This window comes from Macrobrachium nipponense, chromosome 14 (assembly GCF_015104395.2).
Source record: "Macrobrachium nipponense isolate FS-2020 chromosome 14, ASM1510439v2, whole genome shotgun sequence".
Taxonomy (NCBI): domain Eukaryota; kingdom Metazoa; phylum Arthropoda; class Malacostraca; order Decapoda; family Palaemonidae; genus Macrobrachium; species Macrobrachium nipponense.
The window spans coordinates 21274638-21294033 of record NC_087207.1 but is presented as its reverse complement, the minus strand read 5'-3'; the positions used below and the strand labels follow the sequence as shown (position 1 = coordinate 21294033).

Here is a 19396-nt window from a genome sequence, read left to right as displayed (position 1 = left end):
ATATATTATATATATATATATATATATATATATATATATATATATATATATATATATATATATATATTCCATGTCCTGGAAATAAATCATTTCCAGACCCATTAATGCGTAAACATTGAAAATTTTTACGAGCATAATAGCTTCAAAGTAATGAGCTTCATGATACAAGTGAGTAACTAAAGATATGGAGGAAGGACGAAACCCTTTTCATGCAATAGATGACAAGTAAAACAGACGATAAGAGCATCATTTATTTCAAAATTTCTTTGCACATGAAATGGTAGACCTGAAGAAATTTGAGACTGAACTAAGAGCTGTTCATGCAAGCAAATGCCCGTGATGGCTAAAAGTCTACCTAATCCACCGGTGATATAAATAAAAAATAGGCATATCAAAACATGAAATAGCAATCAACAAACATCAGCTTAACACTATAAATTAAGGCTTGAATTCACAAAACGTCAAGTTGTGGAAATCAGAATGCAATACACTATGTATCAAGCAGTTAAAAGCTGTGTTCATAAACAAATATGTCCCATTACGACTTACACGGTAAAATAATTAAGCTTTGAACCATGAAAAAGCTAGGAAGGAACTATAACATTATGACTTTTAAAGATTAGGTCAAATTGTCTTTTCAAACAAGGAATCAGGGGCGATAGACTTAGAAAATCTCATGTTGATCTTGATCTTTGAATTAATGGTAACTCTACCTCGAATTGCTCATATTATAGTAAACCTTTTTTCTCTTGAATCCTCGGATTTTCCTGTTTCACTCACTGTTATCCGAGTGTTGATTCTCAGACACTTTCATATACAGGAACAGTTGACTCATTTGTCCACAAACGCATCAGTTGTTCACTGGTGTTCATATGGGCCAAAATATCCTGAGAAGTCTGTTACTGAAAATTTGCTTATGTCCTAAAATTCTATGTAAGTTTTTTTTATTATTATTACTGGTCAAGTATCCAGCATTTCTTCTTAGTATATGTTCATTGCTTGCTTTATCTAAGTAAGTTTAAACTCCTGTAGCAATATGATCCACATTCCTCAGATCTTACATGGAATGAATAACAATGTCTGCACTGCAAAGTGAAGACAAGCCTTTTCTTGGGGAGCTACTGAAATATAATCTCCAATAACAAAACATTAGCCCCATATTGGCTCACCATATTCTGTGATCATATAGCATCACCATATTCCGTGACCACGTTGCCTCGCCTTATTCTGTGACCATATTGCCTCACCATCTTCTGTGACCACATTGCCTCACCATCTTCTGTGACCATCTTCTGTGACCATATTGCCTGACCATACTCCGTGACTCACAGATACATAGAGGGGGTTGATGGTCTCAGTGTTGCCTTTTTGTATGGAAGGCAGAGCGACATCCTCATAGAAGGGTTCCTCTTCTTTGTTATTTTGACCACTGTCTGAAATGAAAGACACAGCATTACATTCCACAGCCTCCAACTACAGTAACTTCATGCCATCCAGATGGTCAGCAGATTAGTTGAAAATTGTGTTGTACTCGGTGCCATGGACAACTTGGAAAGACAATTTACCGTTTGCTCGGCTTGTGAATAAAGAACAATATCTCATTTTTCCAACCTCCAGTAACTAAGGACAATGTATTTGAATGACCATTTATTCAACTCCCAAACGATGGAGTTATGTCATAATTACTATACAATTACTGGACAAGCAAGTCATGGAATATCATTTTGTTTCCGCCAATAGGTCTCCATAAAATGAAAGCGAGAGATACAGGGAACCTAAAGCTCTTAAGTGCAGAGAACAGCAGGGAATGTTCAGGATAAGAAGAGACGATCAGAGTGGGCGGATGTGATGCACTACAACTGCTAAGTTTAGATTAAAGATGGAAGGACAACGAAACTGCAGGAAGTTGCTGAGAACTCTTCTTCCACAGCCACAGAACCTTTTTCATCTGTAATCGATCAGATCTGGAAATCCAGTGTTTTTTGCAAGTCAAGAGATCCCATTCCTTCAGAGTATGGGAGGTATCAGTTTCTGACAGACATGAAAGAATCAAAAGGAGTTTCAGCAGGAGAGACTAGACAAATCTAACGCACGATGGCACTGCATTTAGGCTGCATGAAAAATAGTCCGTCATGGATAGTGAAGGCTCAAGCTTTGTTGTTATCCTACTGGGTTTTCTCAAAGTACGACAGCTGCCTTTGTGTAGAGGAAATCTGTTTACAGGGCAGAGGCAAAGCAGAGGCAAAGGTGGAAAAGTTCGGCAGTGAGGCAGAGACTCTGATATCTATAAAAAGAACAAAATTTGGACTAGGTAAACGGAATAGAGAAAAATGGAGGAGACAAAATGTGCTTGATGTAAGTTTATGATGATCAGGAAATAAATGTAATGTGTTGGATAACGGGTTTCATTTCGGTAAAAAGAACAAAAAATTATCTGCTTCATTTCCCCTTAACATTATTGCAAGATGAAATACTGTGAATGAATGAAGACTGGGATAAGATAATTGTATTCATTGCTTAAACCAGAGCATAAGAGGAGAGTGTCTTGAAAGGAAACAATCCATGAATGAAGGTTGGTCAAGACATCACCCGAAGAAGAAGCCATGAGGTGTCAGGGTTCTGGAAACAGGACATGAATGGAGGTCAAGGCATCACCCACAGAAGAAGCCATGAGGTGTTAGGGTTCTGGAAACAAGTTCCTGATGCAAAATCAAGAATGTGGTCTTGTTAGCCAGCCTCCTGGGAACTCTGGAACTCAAGTTAGTGCTGTGCAGGAGCAGTCGTGTGGCAATAGTGAATGTCGAGGTAATAGAAGTGACAGCTGTAGAAATATTGCAAGTGCCGCTCGAGAGTTTGAAGTAAGTAAACAATCATCAGTGTTGAATGTGAGTTCATGTCGGTGAGGGTATTATGTGCGATTTTGGGTCTGGCAAGGGAAAAGACAAATGGGTAATTTCCTCGGCTTTGCCCTAAGTCTACTCACCATTCACAGGTGACTTTTTGCCCTGGGTGAAGTAAACCGCCAGTGTTATCACTACCGTCACACAGACACAACAGATGGGCACTGAGATTGCTAATGCTAACTCTGTGCATCCTTCTGCCATGGGAAGATCTGCAATAAAGTTTTGTGTTGAGTTGGCAGAGGACAAAAACAGATTTCATGTATATTGCTATAATAACATTGTATGATGCTCAATAGGTGCATGTACATTTTCAAGACTTTGCAGCGTAAATATATATCGCATTTCTATACGATATGGTAGTCCAGGAGTTCATGAAAATACAAACTCACAACAGCTGTGAATGTCGGGGCAGTGTTGCCAATGGATCCTTTTCGAGCTCCTGATGATTATGGTCACGTTTTTTACCATCGGGTCTATTTCAACATCCTTCAATGGTAGACTTAAGCGCACCATCTTAAAAAGAAAAAAAAAACATATTTCACTTAAATTTACTTTTCGGTCTCAAATATGATTAGCTTGAGAACTTCAGTACCCTTTTGAGTTCAGCATCTAATGACAGGTTTTATTTCAGGTTTTGATATGCAAGAACAAATTACCGATATAAAAGGACTTTGATAGCCTCTTCAACATACTAAATCTAAGTTGTCTCATTGTCACTGTCTATAGGTTTCAGCTTGTTAATCAGAGATAATAACGAAAAAAGACAATCCAAGAGGGAGAAAATAATTTGCTATTTGAACAATGACCTTGATGCTTACCGAATTCACTAAAGAAATCCAAAATAAATGCCACATCTTTGGTTCGATTGGAGAGTTCTTGTCTTGGTATGGCCAATCATCTTTCCAAACTGAGGCCTTTTCCACTTCAATGGTGAATGAGGGATTTGTGTCACTGGTCCAAAATGCTAGTATAATAGTACTTCCGTTTTGTAGTCTGAAGGCAACCGTTTCATTACCCTCAGAAGTCCGGAATTCGTATTCTAGAAAACCAAAAAGTATGGAAGATTTGGAATACCAAAAAAGAAGTGTGATGCTGTTACAATATTAATATGTATTATATTATTAAATTGAAATCTGCTGTTCATATTAGCAGCTATACAATAATAGCATAATTTCTCTTATTTCCATACATTTTTTGGGGGGATTTAATCCACCTGAAAACCTTAAAGCTCCAAATGGGAATTAAGATGAAGAATTTCAATTTTCCTGCACAGGTCAAAGAGCTATGGTAGATTCACATCAACCGTGCATCTGATGCCTAGGCCAGTCCCTTACGACGCTCCTGATTGGCTGTTGATAAGCCAATCGCAGGGCTGGAAACTCTCGGTCTCTCTCTAAAGTTCACATGGTAGGATCTATGTTCCATCTTTCCTGGGCTGGAAACTTTCAGTCTCTCTCGAGAGTTCACATGGGTAGGATCTATGTTCCATCTCTCCTGAGGGATACGTCTTTCAAAAAAAAATCCCTCACGGGAGGTGGAACGTACATTCTGCCTATGTGAACTCTCTCGAGAGAGATTGAGTTTCCAGTCCTGCAATTGGGTTATCAACAGCCAATCAGGAGCGTCGTAAGGGACAGGTCTAGACATCAAATGCACGGTTGATGTGAATCTACTATAGAAGATGCATTACTCTCTTCACACATGTTTGAATCTCGTCCCTTTCTTTTCTATACACATTTTCAAGGATTTTGATTGAAACCAAATCCCAAGGTAACAATGGACCGGTAGGTGGCCAGGGGACGATAATAAAAACCATCAGACTTGTTAACCAGGCAACAGAATGTAACTGACAAACTAATCATTTACTTTATGTCACTTGCAATTTTTTGTAATATATGAATATTGTTGCTTATATTACATTTAAATACAAAACAGCAACCTATTATCATTATTCAGAAGACGAACCCTGTTCATTTGGAACAAGACCACCAAAGGGGCCACTGACTTGAAATTCAAAACTTCCAAAGAATATTAGTGTTGATGTGAAAGAAGTAACTGAAAATAAAGAAAAGATCAGTTACTAGAAAAGGAAAAATAAGCAAATAAATATAAGAAAAAGTAAGTAAATCATAAAAATGAAAGGAACATTATTTTGAATTGAATTGAATATAGAATTTAGGCTCAAGACCAAGCACTGGGACCTATCAGGTCATCCAGCGCTGAAACAGAAATTGACAGTAAAACGTTTGAAAGGTGTAACAGGAGGAAAACCTCAAAGCAGTTGCACTATGAATCAAGTGTTAGGAGAGGGTTGAGGAAAGTAAGATGGAAGAAGGAGAATATGAAAGGAGGTACAGTATAAGGAACGAAAGTAGTTGCAGCTAGGGGCCGAAGGCACGCTGCAAAGAACCTTAAGTAATGCTTACAGGGCACTGCATGAGGTGCACTGACGACAAATACCCCGTTATGGGGGGGGGACATTTTTTATAGGTTAATCCATTGCATCTTTGCTTGTCTGTTCCACAGTCCAACAATGTGAGGAATAAAGGACCTCTGGAACTGTGAAGTTCGACACGAGGCAAAACATTTACTGCCTATTGGTGCTTCTGCTGTTCAGTAAATTTATTCGCTCTCCGCGGGAAACGAGGATCAAGGATCAATCGTGAATGTGAAAGATCTCTGTTAGAATACAACTCATTAAAAATTAACGAAGTGTGATCCGACCTACACCGTGCTAAAATCTACGTTCAAATACAGCGTTGTTTCACCAGCGAAAATTAAAATAAATACGCTGTATTTCATTAGAAATAATTTTTCTATACTGTTTAACATGCACTCTGTTTATTTTCTACAGTTTCATTCTAATAAATAAATCACAAATAACCTATCCTAAAATTCCCGTATCTTGAACTCAAAACGAAACTGCTTTTTCAGACTTTTTAAGGGCTTTTCCATAGGGTTTTGCTAACCCTCAACAAGAACAACAACAACAACAACAACAATGTAGTCTGTATGCTTACTCCCCGAGTAAGCGAAAAACAAGAGATCATCCGTCGACAATAAGGACAAATGACATAAAACAGATTGCAAATATTTCATCACTTCGATAAGCATACATGACGTCTTACGTAAAATCCCAAACTTCAGTGTGATACTCGCCGTCACTTTCATCACATTTCTCAAAAGTAAGATGTGGGTCAAAGGTTGCACCAAGAATAGTTGAAAGCTTCAGACTCGTTCAGCAGAGTCCCATCCAAAGACTATATACTGAAGGAAGATAGGAAGGCTGAGCCTAATATCACTCAAATGAGTGTGCGAAAAAAAGATGCCAGATAGTCCCATGCGAAACGAATAGCTCCATCTATTGAGCGAACGGTTAAACATTCAGAGCGGTAATGCCTACGGGAATATAGGATGGAATTCGATTGTAAATTTTGCGACAAATTTGTTCATAATTTGCAATTACTACGTCAGTATATTTTATTCTTATATTTATGATATTCTTAAATTTTAGGTAACTAAATTGCAAATTTACAAATAGGTACATATATAGATTAAGAATACATTTCCTTATGTTCTCAGTGTATTTTTAAGTATTGTATATTACAACCATTTTTAAATGTTCTATACTATTCATGTTCGAATAAAGTAAAATATACCATACATTTGATTTGTTAAACTTAGCCACAAGTGCATAAGTGTAGGCATACATTTAATTACAGTTTGTAGGCCATTGTAGAATGGAGATATTAGGTGTATATAAAACACAATTGTAATTTTTTTTTTTTATTGAAACGGAAATGCATGATGCACTCATGTATACTCTTTAGTACATAAACGAATAAATGTTAAATATATTACAAACAAAGGAACAAAATAACTCACTAAATTGTATCACACGCAAAAATAATCAAAAGGGGGTTGGAAATAGAAATAAGGCCGCTACAAACCACCAAAAATGCAAGATAAATCACATGCAAATGAACTTTAATAAATTATACATAAAGAAAAAATAACTCGGTAAATAATAGTGCACATACAAAAATTGTAAACCAAAAAAAAAAAAAAAAAAAAAACAACATCATACAAGCAAACCAAAATTGCATGATGAATTACATGCAAATAGGCTCTAATATAATGTAAATATGAGAAAACATAATACTAAAAAAATGTTTTCTTCAAGAATTAAATACATAGTGCAAACATAAGAATAACTATTAAATTGTTATATATATATATATATATATATATATATATATATATATATATATATATATATATAAAATTTTTGAAATTTATTTATTTAATTGTATTTCAGACTGACCATTTATTGGGGAAAAATATTTTGTTTTGATCTGTTAAAAAACTGATTCTGGTAACATCTTACATTTATTTTATGGTTGTGAATGTTGGTTCTCCTTCTTCGTGTAACCCTAATTTTATGGTCTCATACTGTATTTCAGGATTTTGTAAATTATCATTTCCATTGAGAATGCTACAATCAACACCATCATTAGTAGTAATTGTAGTAGAAGCAGCAGCAGCAGTAGGAGGAAGGGTAGTAGTAGTAGCAGTATTAATAGCAAATGTAGGTCAAGCAGTCATAATATTTGTAGTAGGACTAACACTTGTAGCAATACAACTAATATTATCCATAATGCTTGTTACTGTGGCATTACTGTACACTTCACGGCCAGTATCCTTTAGATAACCATCAGTAAATTCTGGAAATGCAAATAATATGAAATGAAACAAATGCCATATCATACTTTATCATTTGGATGGTAAAATCATAGTATTTTAGGCATAAATACATACAAAAAACCCTACTAAACAAGATTTTCTTACCAATATCTGATTGAACATTTTCACTTAATTCAATATTTTCACAATCTTCTTTGGAATTTTCACTGGTCAGTTGATAGATGAACCTTTATAGCCATAATACAACAATTAGTCTAACACTTTTTCACTGAAGACAAAGTGAATATATGTGTAGCATAATATAACAAAATCTTAAAGGTCAATCTTTACCTACTATATGAATTCTAGTTAGTAAAAGCAAAACTGGAATATCTACCAAAAGCATAGACCATTTACCATGTTTCAAGGATGAAGCTCTTATGTCAGATGATCTATTCTCCAGAGCAGGAATGATACCTACAAGATTAACTATTTTAGAATAATTGTGATACACTTATCATTTCAGAAAATTTTAACATATACAAACTGCACATCAAACACACACCATATTCAAGGTTGGTGCAAATTCTCGTGTGGATAAGTCAGCAACTAGTTTGATGTGTAATTTGCTTGGTGGTGTAAATCTATTGATGTATCTGAAAATATGTATTTCAACAAAATAAGTCATTATACAAAATATATTTATATAAAATATACACAAAAATCATTTTACTAAATTATGTACTGCAAGTTATATAAATTATTAAAGACATAATATACATACATATATGAACTAGATATCCAAAGTTGCACATGGAAAAAAATATAAATAGGATGAAACAAAGAATGCCATGAAGGAAAATGAAAGGTGAGAATACTGGCAAGTGCTTTCTGTGTACTTTATTCTGCTATCAGAATAAAGTACGTATACGGCAAAAGTGCTTGCGAGTTTTACCTTTTCATTTTCCTTTGCAGCATACCACATGTAAAAAGGCATCTAAGCTTTTCATATGGCTACCAATTAAATCAGCATTTTTCAATAACTCACTTATCTTTATAAGGTCAACATCTGATCTGGTGCAGCTAGTAGAACCTGTAATGTGCAATAGATGCAGGCTTTTTATGTAGAAAAATATGTCTCACTGATAAAAAATCAGTTGATAATATTATAATGACTAAACACATAAATAAAATAGATAACACGTACCTTCCACATGTTGATCTGGGCAGGCATTGTGGCAGTGTTTGTCAGAAGCTGGATGAAGTTATTTTTTGGTGGAGAAATGCCTGCTGCACACACAATACTACCTTCAATTTAGTTGTCGTGAGGTTTTTTGCCTCAACTCCTGAATTTGGATGAGGTTCCTCCATATCAAGCATCTAGGTGATATAATACTATATGTTATGCCATCCTATTTCACCAGCATACAAAAAATCATTCTACTATTCTATAGTTAGGTTAGGTTTAGGTAAGGTTACGTTGGACAATGTAAGGTAACTTTTTGTGGGAATCACATTGAGATTATTTTTGAAAAAATCCTATGGCTATTTTCGGAGTTACAGCCAAACGTATTTTCTTGGCTGTGACTCAGCTACTCATTTAGACTTGGGAAATATGCGCTCTTGCTATTTCTAGAACTTTCTGCAAGGTTAGCTACTTTTCTTGTAGCAATGTCTTCCTAAGCTCTTGTGAGTTAGTCTTTACTATAATTTGCTCTATTAACCTCTGGTCTAGATCTCCAAATTCACAAGTTGAAGCTAATTTCCTTAACCTAGTCACAAATGATCTACTGTCTCACCTGATTCCTGCGAGGCTTCGATGAGCTAATAACATTCAAAGTACATATTTGCTTGAGGAGCAAATGGATTTGTGAGCCCTTCAATTGTCTTCTGTAAAATTCCTGAACTTCTAAACCTGCAGTATGAAGTAACAATGGTTTTTTCTGCTGCTTTTTACCCATTTTCCCTAGTGCTTCTAAATAAATTTGGAAGCTGCTTCTCCACTTTTTCGATCTTTTACCACTGATTTTGGATCATCCCGATACTAAATCTGTCTAACCTTTGGACATCTATCGGCATGTTTGCTGTGATACTAATCAGTTTCGGTTAGGCTAAGAATTTGGAAGTTTTTTCTAACCTTTCTAACCTTGTAGGCTATACTTTCATTGACATACCTTGAACACTTTTACTCTCTAAACCAGCACTTTTTTTCATTCTCTTAACACTCCTGAATTGGCACAGCACTGCTTGGTTGCTGGTTTGAGTGTGATGAAGTCATAAAGTTACTCAGTAAACTTAAAAAAAAAAAAAAAAAAAAAAAAAAAAAAAAAAAAAAAAAAAAAAAAAAAAAAAAAAAAAGTTTGAAACAAAAAAAAAATGTACTGCGGATGCCTTGCCTTAATATTATAGCCAATATCATGGGGATTACTGATTAGTAGCACATATTTAATGTATTATGCTGTAAGTAATGACCGTTTCTTTACTCATTAGGGTACCTGTGAAACACTTATTGAGGATCGTTTCTCTCGTTTATTGCAAACAACACATTTGTGTGACTTATTCACTGTTGGCGCCACGATTTCGTTTGTGTCAACTGTCAAATTTTAAATATAAACAAACAGACGACCTGCGATATACCTACAACGCCATCTGAACACTGAGCGGTCAAACTATTGTGTTCACTTTGGGGTTGGCAACTAGTATATTAACATTCCTATTTTGAGCCTTCCTATCTTCCTTCAGTATATAGTCTTTGGTCCCATCCACTTGAAAGGGAGGGTGGTAGGGGTGGAAAGAAAATCTGTACGAGATCTACCAATCAGTAGCTTCATACCCCACCGACTTGTACACCATTCACTAGTCCGCTCCAAGTCACGATTTATCAAGGTTCTCTTGCAAATAGCCAAGTCAAATGTACAAAAGCATTGGAAGCAAAGACAATACACGAAAGATGGGAAACTGACTATTAATACCATTAAAAAAAAACATCATCCAACCCGTCAGAATGCGCGCCATCTATTGATCATGCCCTTAACTAAAACTCGGCTGTGGCGTAGCGCGGCTTTTTTAAATGTTAAAATTTATTCTTATGCTGCAATAAACTTCTCTCTATAAATTATTGAATACTAAATCGATTAATATTGCTTGTTAACATGATTATAGGGCTTTATCATAGCTTATGACTTATATATTAGGCATTTCTGAATCATTAAATAAAATACTTCAGTTAATGTAACATTAATTGTTAAGTATCTTTATCTAAAATTGAGAGGGCAGTTAACATTAATTGCTCAGTATCTTTATCCAAAATTGAGAGGGCAGTTAGAATGAAACAAACTTATTCTCATATTATCTTATTTCACCAATATAGTATACAGTAATTATTTTCCTTTTTTTGCTTGTTGCTTATGATTGTATAACTGTGCATACCTAAGCGACTGTACAAATGTTCTTGCAAAGAACATAAACAAAGTGAAAGAAATGGCACATGCTTCATTTGCATGCATAGTCATACAAGTCATGCAAACAAAACATGCATATATCAGAATTTAAATAGCAAACAAAGCATGGGATAATCAAAACCAATAATATGAAATCAAAATGAAAAAGCAGACTTAACTTACATGCTGGTTAGGCAAAAGTTAAGTAATATAAAACTAAGAAAAGTACAACAACAAAGTAGTAAAAGTAAGGTACCCTTTTATAACAAATGCAATGCTGTATTTTACAGAATACTGTATAAGTAAAAATCTAGGGTTAACTTAATTTTCATAAAAAGCAAATAAGAATTGAAATCACAAATCAAATAGGAAACAAACCACAGATAAATCATTCAACCAAAATAATTAGATTTCAAAACTACAAAAAAAGCGTAACATGCTCAAAAAAAAAAGGATATCATCAACAAAAAACTGTCATGGTTAGAAATAAAAAATGTAAGCATGCCAATACTGTATATCAAATTAAGTAAAAAAATACAAAACGTAAAGAAATAATACAGTACAGTATAATGAAGTTGATAAACATAATATATTGAAAGGATGCTATCATGCAACAGGAAAAAACATAGGAATGCAAAAACAAAATAAATACAGTACATGCATAAGTAATCTTTCATTTTAAATCAATGAAAACTGAATAAATACATACGGTACATTTTGTTAATGTCAAAGTCAGGAAATTGAAATCCATGTCTAAGGGAAGTTACAATATACGGTATTTCTTAATAATTATATATCTGATATTTAGGTACTTATTCCAAAAATATATATACTGTACTTAAAACAATACATATGTGTCAGACAAATCTAAGAACCTAGAGGAATGAATACAGTTTTATTGTTATATTTATGATTATTTATTAAGCTCTTGGTCAAGTCAGAACCTATTTATAACAATTTATTAAAATCTCATACCCCAATTGTGGGAGTTCTCAAAAATGCATATTCAATTGGCACCCTTTTATGAAGGTAATGTAACCAACACTTCTGCCTGGTATTTTCTAGTAAAATGCCATTTCTGCAAGAAGCATGCACATTCCTAAAAAAATTTGAAACAATTATTCTAATTGACTTGAACCATGTTTCTTTTTGCACCATGTACAGTACAAGCAAATACCATAGGTTTTCTCAACTTGCTTTGCCATTTATTACTACTGTATTACTGCGTACATTTTGCTGCCAATGGTAAATTTATTTTGGAATACTATGTGGGGTGTTGGTACCAATTACAAGATTTCATTTTAAAAATTGAACAATTATGAGCATATAATGCAGAAACATAGATGAAACGGTAAGAATGGATCTTGTGGGAGCAGATATGCTGGTTTGCATGTATTTTTTTTTATTTTGAATGCTTTTATCCATACATATAGGAAAATTCAATCATAGATTAAAAGGTTAGTGAACTTGAAATTAAAGTAAAACACTCTAACTTAACTAACCTACTTATGCTCTCCCATATGAATGCTCCCACAAGATCCATCCTTCCTGATAAAACAACTTTGGTTTGCTAAATAGTTGCTTATTAATGAAAAATAAGGTAAACATTTATAACTACAACCAAGGGTAGGCTGCTGAGAATATAACATAAAGTACAGTATATATACAGTATATCAAAGTTGCTGTGAGTAGCCTATCTGGAAAAGGCATGGAGACCCAATATTCACGAATTGTATGACAGTGAAAGGAATTGGTTTGTTTATTTCATATTTCTAGAGATTTTCAAGATATGCAAATATAACTTTAAGGTATTTATTTGAAATACAATTGACGCCTGTAAATGACAAGAAAATATGGTTTTTCTAGTTGATTTTGATATGTTTTGCAAGATAGCTTCATTTCCATTGCAAATTACTGTTGACATGGTTAGGTAACTGTTGGCAGGGTTATGGTACTGCTGATATGGTTAGGTTTACTGTTGACATGATTAGGCTACTGATGTACACTACCAGGAAGGTTAGGTTGGTTGTTGGGGTTTCAAACGGCAAGAATATTTTTTATTTTTTTCTAGTCGAAAATCACATATAAATATATTTTCTTTCCGCTTAGAGGCGTCCACCGTATTGTAAATATTTTCCAATATTTATTTCGGAATCACACTGCACAGACATTCAATTTTGCTTTGGTCTATTTTATTTCTTCATTTTCTCTAAAAGTCATCACGTACTTTGTAGCAGATGTAATGACTTTATTACCTTTCTTTATTCTGAGGAAAAGCATGAAAAATCAGATGGGGAAATCATTTTTCGTCCTATTGCAAACCACACACGGGTGATGATGGCTACGCCCACTCATGATTGAAATTGAATGCCCCGCTTTGTGAAAAAAGTAAACAAACAGACGATGTAGGCAGGTGCAATGCTACCGCCATCTTCATTTCATGCCAGGTACTAATTGTAATGTCGGCCGATGCAGCTGTGGCTTGAGCTTCCCATCTTTCGTGTATTGTCTTTGATTGGAAGTACAGTAAGTTCCAAAACTGAAACGACAAATTTCAGAGGATTTCGTTCGAAATTCACTAACTGGCAACTACAATTCATAGCTGAATTTTTTTTTCTACACTGAAAGCTCTATCAAAGCAAAAGGAAAAATCAAAGCTAACATATGGATGCACAAATATCAAATCTATGATATTTATAACTATCATGAGAAAAAATTACGGTAATAGTAATTATTTTAAAGTATAGTAATTACTTCAAACTATAGAAACGAAACAATTTGAAATTCTCGTTCAACACAGGATGACCAATATAACCAATGTATATTTCGAGCAATGTGGAAACAAATATTTAATATCATAGTGTATTATCAATTATTTTAGCGAAGATGCATAAAACCATGTAAGTATCAATAGAATGTAAAGGGAAAATCTCCGCGATATTTAACATAATCAGCCATGAATGCACCTAGATTCAATAGAGAAGTTGAGTGTGGTTGGTAGTTCTGATTCTAGCTTCTAGGACCGAGCATAAAACACCATCTTCGAGAAAGGCTCTAACTGCTGCTGCTACCTTCAGGTGACTAGGCCTAGTTCCGAGCATTGCAAGGCTTACAATACAGGGCCGCTGTCTGTTATTTAGGCAAAGACAGAACCTTCAGGACCGACACCAGGACCTGTCCTTGCACCTGGGAAACAGACTCGCTATACAAAAAAATAAGGAAGACGGTCGCAAGCAACCAGAACACCCGTAATAATACCACCTGGTCAAGTAAGGAGACGACAGACCCCAACCACCCCTAACCCCCCTCTATCTCTACCTCTACCTCAACCTCTACCTCTACCCACAATACAACGCCACCTTTTTACTTCAACTTACTCAAATCTTCGAATCATATGCCAACCGTGAAATTTAAGACTGAATTTACGTAAGTAGGCGTATCATAAGAGAGTGATATCACTTAAATTCACATTTCCACGGACAACCAGTAATCAGTTCAATCCAGTCAAGCATTATTGTATAACAGAAATTTATGAGTTTTTTGGGGATAGGATATATATATATATATATATATATATATATATATATATATATATATATATATATATATATATGTATATATATATATATATATATATATATATATATATATAGATAATAATATATTATATTTATTAAATATATTATATTATATATATATATATATAGATATATATATATATATATATATATATATATATATATATATCATATATATATATATATAATCATACTATATATATAAGATCATCTAATAAGAGGTCGAGGCTAGTCCCCATCATGTAGCAGGTGAAAAGGCAAAACAGCTCAATGCATTGGGTTGCTTTATTATTGCCAACGTTTCAAGACTATGGTCTCATTTTAAAGGCCATAAAAAACAAAAATACACAAATTACAAACTTGTTAGCAAAATTAACATAAATTGTTACATACGAATAAGCACGAGAAAAAAAATTGAATATACGTATATAAAAAAATTTAAAATAATAATCAAATAACTAAAAACACACAATGTATAAAACACTAAGTGAAAATTATTAAAAAATTAAAAAAAATAAAATATATAAAACAAACCTTACAACCCGAGGTTCGGTTGCTGAAAGGCCTGCCAGAACGAGAAGGAGTCGAGATAACCAAAGAAAGAAGATAAGAGTGGGCGGTCTAAGCAATGTATAATGGAACTGCTGTAGTGTTGTTATTCAATGTTGGAACGAGGTGCTTAATGGCCAAGGATTCGAGTATAGGGAATTGGTTTTCATTAGGGCAGGATAAAATTATCTTAAAATCATAGTAATTGATTCTGCATTTGCATATTTGTGCATGGTTTCTTATATTTGAAAGCTCTGGACTAGAAAGCTTCATCCCTGTGCGGTAACTAATACCTATGTGTGAGTCACATCGTACTTTGAGCAGTCGGCAGGTGCTTCCCACAAACAGCAAATATACAAGTAAACTAGGCCAGACCGCATCAAAGTAGGCAATTTTTCTTTGTGTCGAAAGAATCCGTCTATGGTTTTTGGATTCCTTATGATGAATTTCACATCAACTGCTGGGAAATGTTTGTTCATTATCTTCCTCAAATGCGGTATAAATGAGGTATCATAAGTGTATGGAAAGCTAACATAATATTTTAATTTAGAAGGTAGATGTATTGGAACTGGTGGCTGGAAGATTTTCTGGAGAGCCTTTTTGACATAACTAGAGAACAGGGCAGTTGGGTAACAATTGGTCCTAAAGAATTCCTGCAAGAAATTAATTTCAGCATGAAACAAGCTCCAGTTTGAAGTCAAGGCTATAGCTCTGAGAATTAGGGTTGATAATGAATTAAGCTTAAAATTAAGAGAACAGGAACTATAAAAATTTTGCCCCAAAACTGTAAATGTGGCCTTACGAAAAATTCCCGTTCTGAAACCATCATTCTCTCGTATGACCAAGGTATCGAGAAAATGCAATCTATTATTATTCTCTTTCTCAAATGTAAATTTTATATTAGTGTGTGATGCGTTTTGCATATTCCAAGAAAAGGTCGCAATGAATGATGGTCCCTAAAAAAGTAGGAATGTGTCGTCCACATATCTACGGTAAAATAGCGGCTTAAAAGAGGCAGGACAATTGTCCAGTAGTTGCTGTTCAAAGTTGAACATAAAAATATCTGCAAAGGTGCAGCTCAATGGGTTGCCCATGCCGACGCCGTCTACCTGAACATAAACTTTATCGTTAAAAACGAAGGCTGTGTCCCGCACAGCCAATTCTTAAAGCTTCTTAAAGTCCATTTTGCTAAAACCTTGGAAAACATCATCGTCATTAACAAAAATGGTTTCTAGTATAAAGTCAATGGTTTCATCAACGGGAACATTTGTAAAAAGCGATTCAACGTCAAAGCTGGCCATGACGAGGTCAGAGTCTTGGCTGAACATCTCAAAAGGAGCATGGATTTCAGATACGATTGACAAGGTTTTCATTCAACCAACACTTAAAAAGATTAAAGGAAGATTATCAGCGGGGGTGACCTAAATTGGCTTGCCTGTGGATGGACCTCTTGGTATAAATACCACCTTTTCTGTACACTTTTCTCATTCATCTACCTGAAGAGGGAGACAGCAGTCTCTGAAAAATAGTACTTTTCTCTCTATATTTTGGTGTTTTTATGGTCTCCTTTTAATAGATGGAATTCTGTTGTTACAGAACATTTTTACCAGTCATATATATATATATAAATATATATATATATATATATATATATATATATATATATATATATATATATATATATATATATATATAAGAAGCACCCGAACCAATAGGCCTAGTGCTTGATTCTTAAAGCAGACCTCTGGTTATTCCTGACTAGATAAAAAGCTCCTTAGAGAGAGAGAGAGAGAGAGAGAGAGAGAGAGAGAGAGAGAGAGAGAGGAGAGAGCATAACAGGATATACCCGAATTAAAATAATGCTCGCCAAGCATATTTACACTCCGGATCGTATGGACAAGAATAGTCTCACTTATGCACTGAAAAAAAAAAGGTGGAAACCTACGAAAATACTTGTTTGGTGCGACCCTGAACGCAATTCCACATGCAAAAATTTGCACAGTTGAGAAATTCGATGAAATTATTAACTAACAAGCTGGAAAATATATTTCCTTGATTCTTGAAATATGCCTAACCATGCAACCAATGCTTAACGTACATATAAATGGGATTTCGGTTTTTTTTTACACCAACTTGCGTCTTATTTGTATTTCATTTAATGAGATGCTAAGCTTCTCTGTTCTTTATCAAAAGAAATCATAATAACTTTCGATATAACGCAATGAAAGTAAAAAGTTAATTTATAAATTAGGCCAATGCTTATGCACTTTGTTCCTGCTGCCACTCAATGTGGACACTCGATATCACACATTGAGAGCCGCAGACGTTTCTTTGGGGAATTTCTTTTTCTTTTAATAAACAATTATTGAACAAATATTGATCATTTACTGGGGAAATAATTTCTGCGCTTATACAGTTAGTCACTGATACGTATTATCAGATAAATAGGAGGACAATAATTGGAGTAACATATACTAAGTGGCAACCCCACGAATTTCTAAAGAAGTACGATCAATTCTGAGATTTGTTGCTTCACTTCTGGAACTTACTGTACTTGACTGCTTTTTATAAGCATATTTACTGCCAGCTAACAATCCTTTAGATTCCATATATTTGTATAGTGACTTAAAATTAACTTTTTCTACAAGTTTGGAGAGTACAGGAAGAACAGAAATTGTCCCGGTAGTTACTGCTGCTTATAGATATTGATATGCCACTAAAAAATTAAAAATTCCATACGCTTAGGAAATGTGAATTAATCAAGAAAACGACATCTACAAATTTAAAACTCAGGAAGAAAATCATTTTATTCTCTAGGTCAAAATAAATATTCAAAGAGAGAGAGAGAGAGAGAGAGAGAGAGAGAGAGAGAGAGAGAGAGAGAGAGAGATGGGTTTGATGGGTGTGGTTTACTTAAAGGACAAAAAATTCGCTTTTGATTAATTTACATTTCAATCAAAAGGGAATTTTTTTCTTCTTTACGTAAACCCCACCCACCAAACCCATCTCTCTCTCTCTCTCTCTCTCTCTCTCTCTCTCTCTCTCTCTCTCTCTCTCTCTCTCTCTCTTTGAAAATTTATTTTGACCTAGAGAATAAAATGATTTTCTTCCTGAGTTTTAAATTTGCAGACGTCGTTCTCTTAAAAAACACATACTCACTTACCAAGTCCAGTTATCTCACAACAGACAGTTTACCTTTTATAGGTTTATTCGAACATTTGAATTGGGACACTTACCTGCTCGAGCAGATGAACAGAAAGCGATGCATCCCACAAGCAACACCAGGGTCTTCGCCATAGTGAAGTGTCGAATTCCCTCGCTACAAGGTTTTTCAAAATCCGATATTATTCGATTATCGATTCGTCTCATTGACTTGCCTATCGTTTACCTGGTCTTTCCTCACACCTGAGAGGTCCTTCTTCTAGTGAGAGGTCCTTCTTCTCCTCGAAATGCTACTGAAGGTGAAGTCGTGAGCGCCAATGATTCGTTCACTAAATTAACTGGCGGGTTGCGTTCAGTTGGAAACTGAGGCCTTTGAGTGGGTTACCGTGTGTTCTTGTCGTCGCCACTTTCGGAATGCTGCTATTGGTTGAGTTTTCCCGTCAATCCAAAAACTTTAGGATTTCCGCTCTGTGGTTGAGTTATCGCTAGTTTTCACAGGCTCTTTATCGTCACCTAAGATCACCGACGCCTCCTTGTTCTCTCCAGATCAGAGCTTGGGTTTTTAATGACTTGGTTCATTTCATTTTTTTTCTGTTGATTAATTTTGTCTTTCATCGACTGAAGACATTTGTGAACGGTAATAATCATTTCCATTCCCAGAATTCCCAGATATCCATTTAGCTGTTATGATCAGCACTGGATAAGAACATATACCCATCAATCCTATTATTATTTCTGTTATTGTTTTTCATATTAGTGTAACGTTATCATAAATTCGTAAGCATCGATCCCTTTGATAAGTCAAGAGGAAGAGTTTCCGTTACAATATCTCATTCTTATTTGCCTCAGCCGAGCGCTCTTCATCCAGCGTTGACAGACACAGGAAATCACTAACAAAGAAAATACATAAGTAAAACACATCAAAGACTGCGAGATGGTATTCACAGGCATCCCTTGTGGAAAAACCCATTTCTAGCACATGCGCAGTACGAGGTGGCTTATCACCACTTTTAAACAGCATTGCCAAAAGAAACAAGGCATGATCCGACCGCCACCTTACTCGGGAGCGTACTAAAATCTA

At 34.8% G+C, this 19396-nt stretch overlaps 1 protein-coding gene and 1 long non-coding RNA gene across 2 annotated transcripts; both read right to left on the bottom strand.

The window, feature by feature from the left end:
• Positions 1-280: 280 nt before the first annotated feature.
• LOC135226076 (uncharacterized) lies at positions 281-18704 on the bottom strand. Its single transcript, XM_064265539.1, has 5 exons — positions 18390-18704; positions 3722-3942; positions 3293-3416; positions 2984-3112; positions 281-1433 (listed from the first exon to the last, which is right to left on the bottom strand). Exons 1-5 carry the CDS (start codon positions 18520-18522, stop codon positions 1270-1272), a joined length of 771 nt encoding a protein of 256 aa, XP_064121609.1. The 5' UTR covers positions 18523-18704; the 3' UTR covers positions 281-1269.
• On the bottom strand, positions 8167-9838 carry LOC135226075 (uncharacterized). The gene is made up of 4 exons (XR_010317142.1): positions 9761-9838; positions 8794-8966; positions 8635-8679; positions 8167-8242 (listed from the first exon to the last, which is right to left on the bottom strand). It is a non-coding gene; the product is annotated as an uncharacterized LOC135226075 (long non-coding RNA).
• Positions 18705-19396: the final 692 nt, after the last annotated feature.

What these genes read in the sequence shown, in the direction of transcription:
- LOC135226076 (XM_064265539.1), bottom strand. Translation starts at nt 18,522, where the DNA reads ATGAGACGAATCGATAATCGAATAATATCGGATTTTGAAAAACCTTGT. An exon ending in CTGTTCATCTGCTCGAGCAG is followed by an intron (nt 3,943 to 18,389) that starts GTAAGTGTCCCA and finishes TTGGTTTTCTAG; the next exon opens with AATACGAATTCCGGACTTCT. An exon ending in CAAAAAGTCACCTGTGAATG is followed by an intron (nt 1,434 to 2,983) that starts GTGAGTAGACTT and finishes CTTTCATTTCAG; the next exon opens with ACAGTGGTCAAAATAACAAA.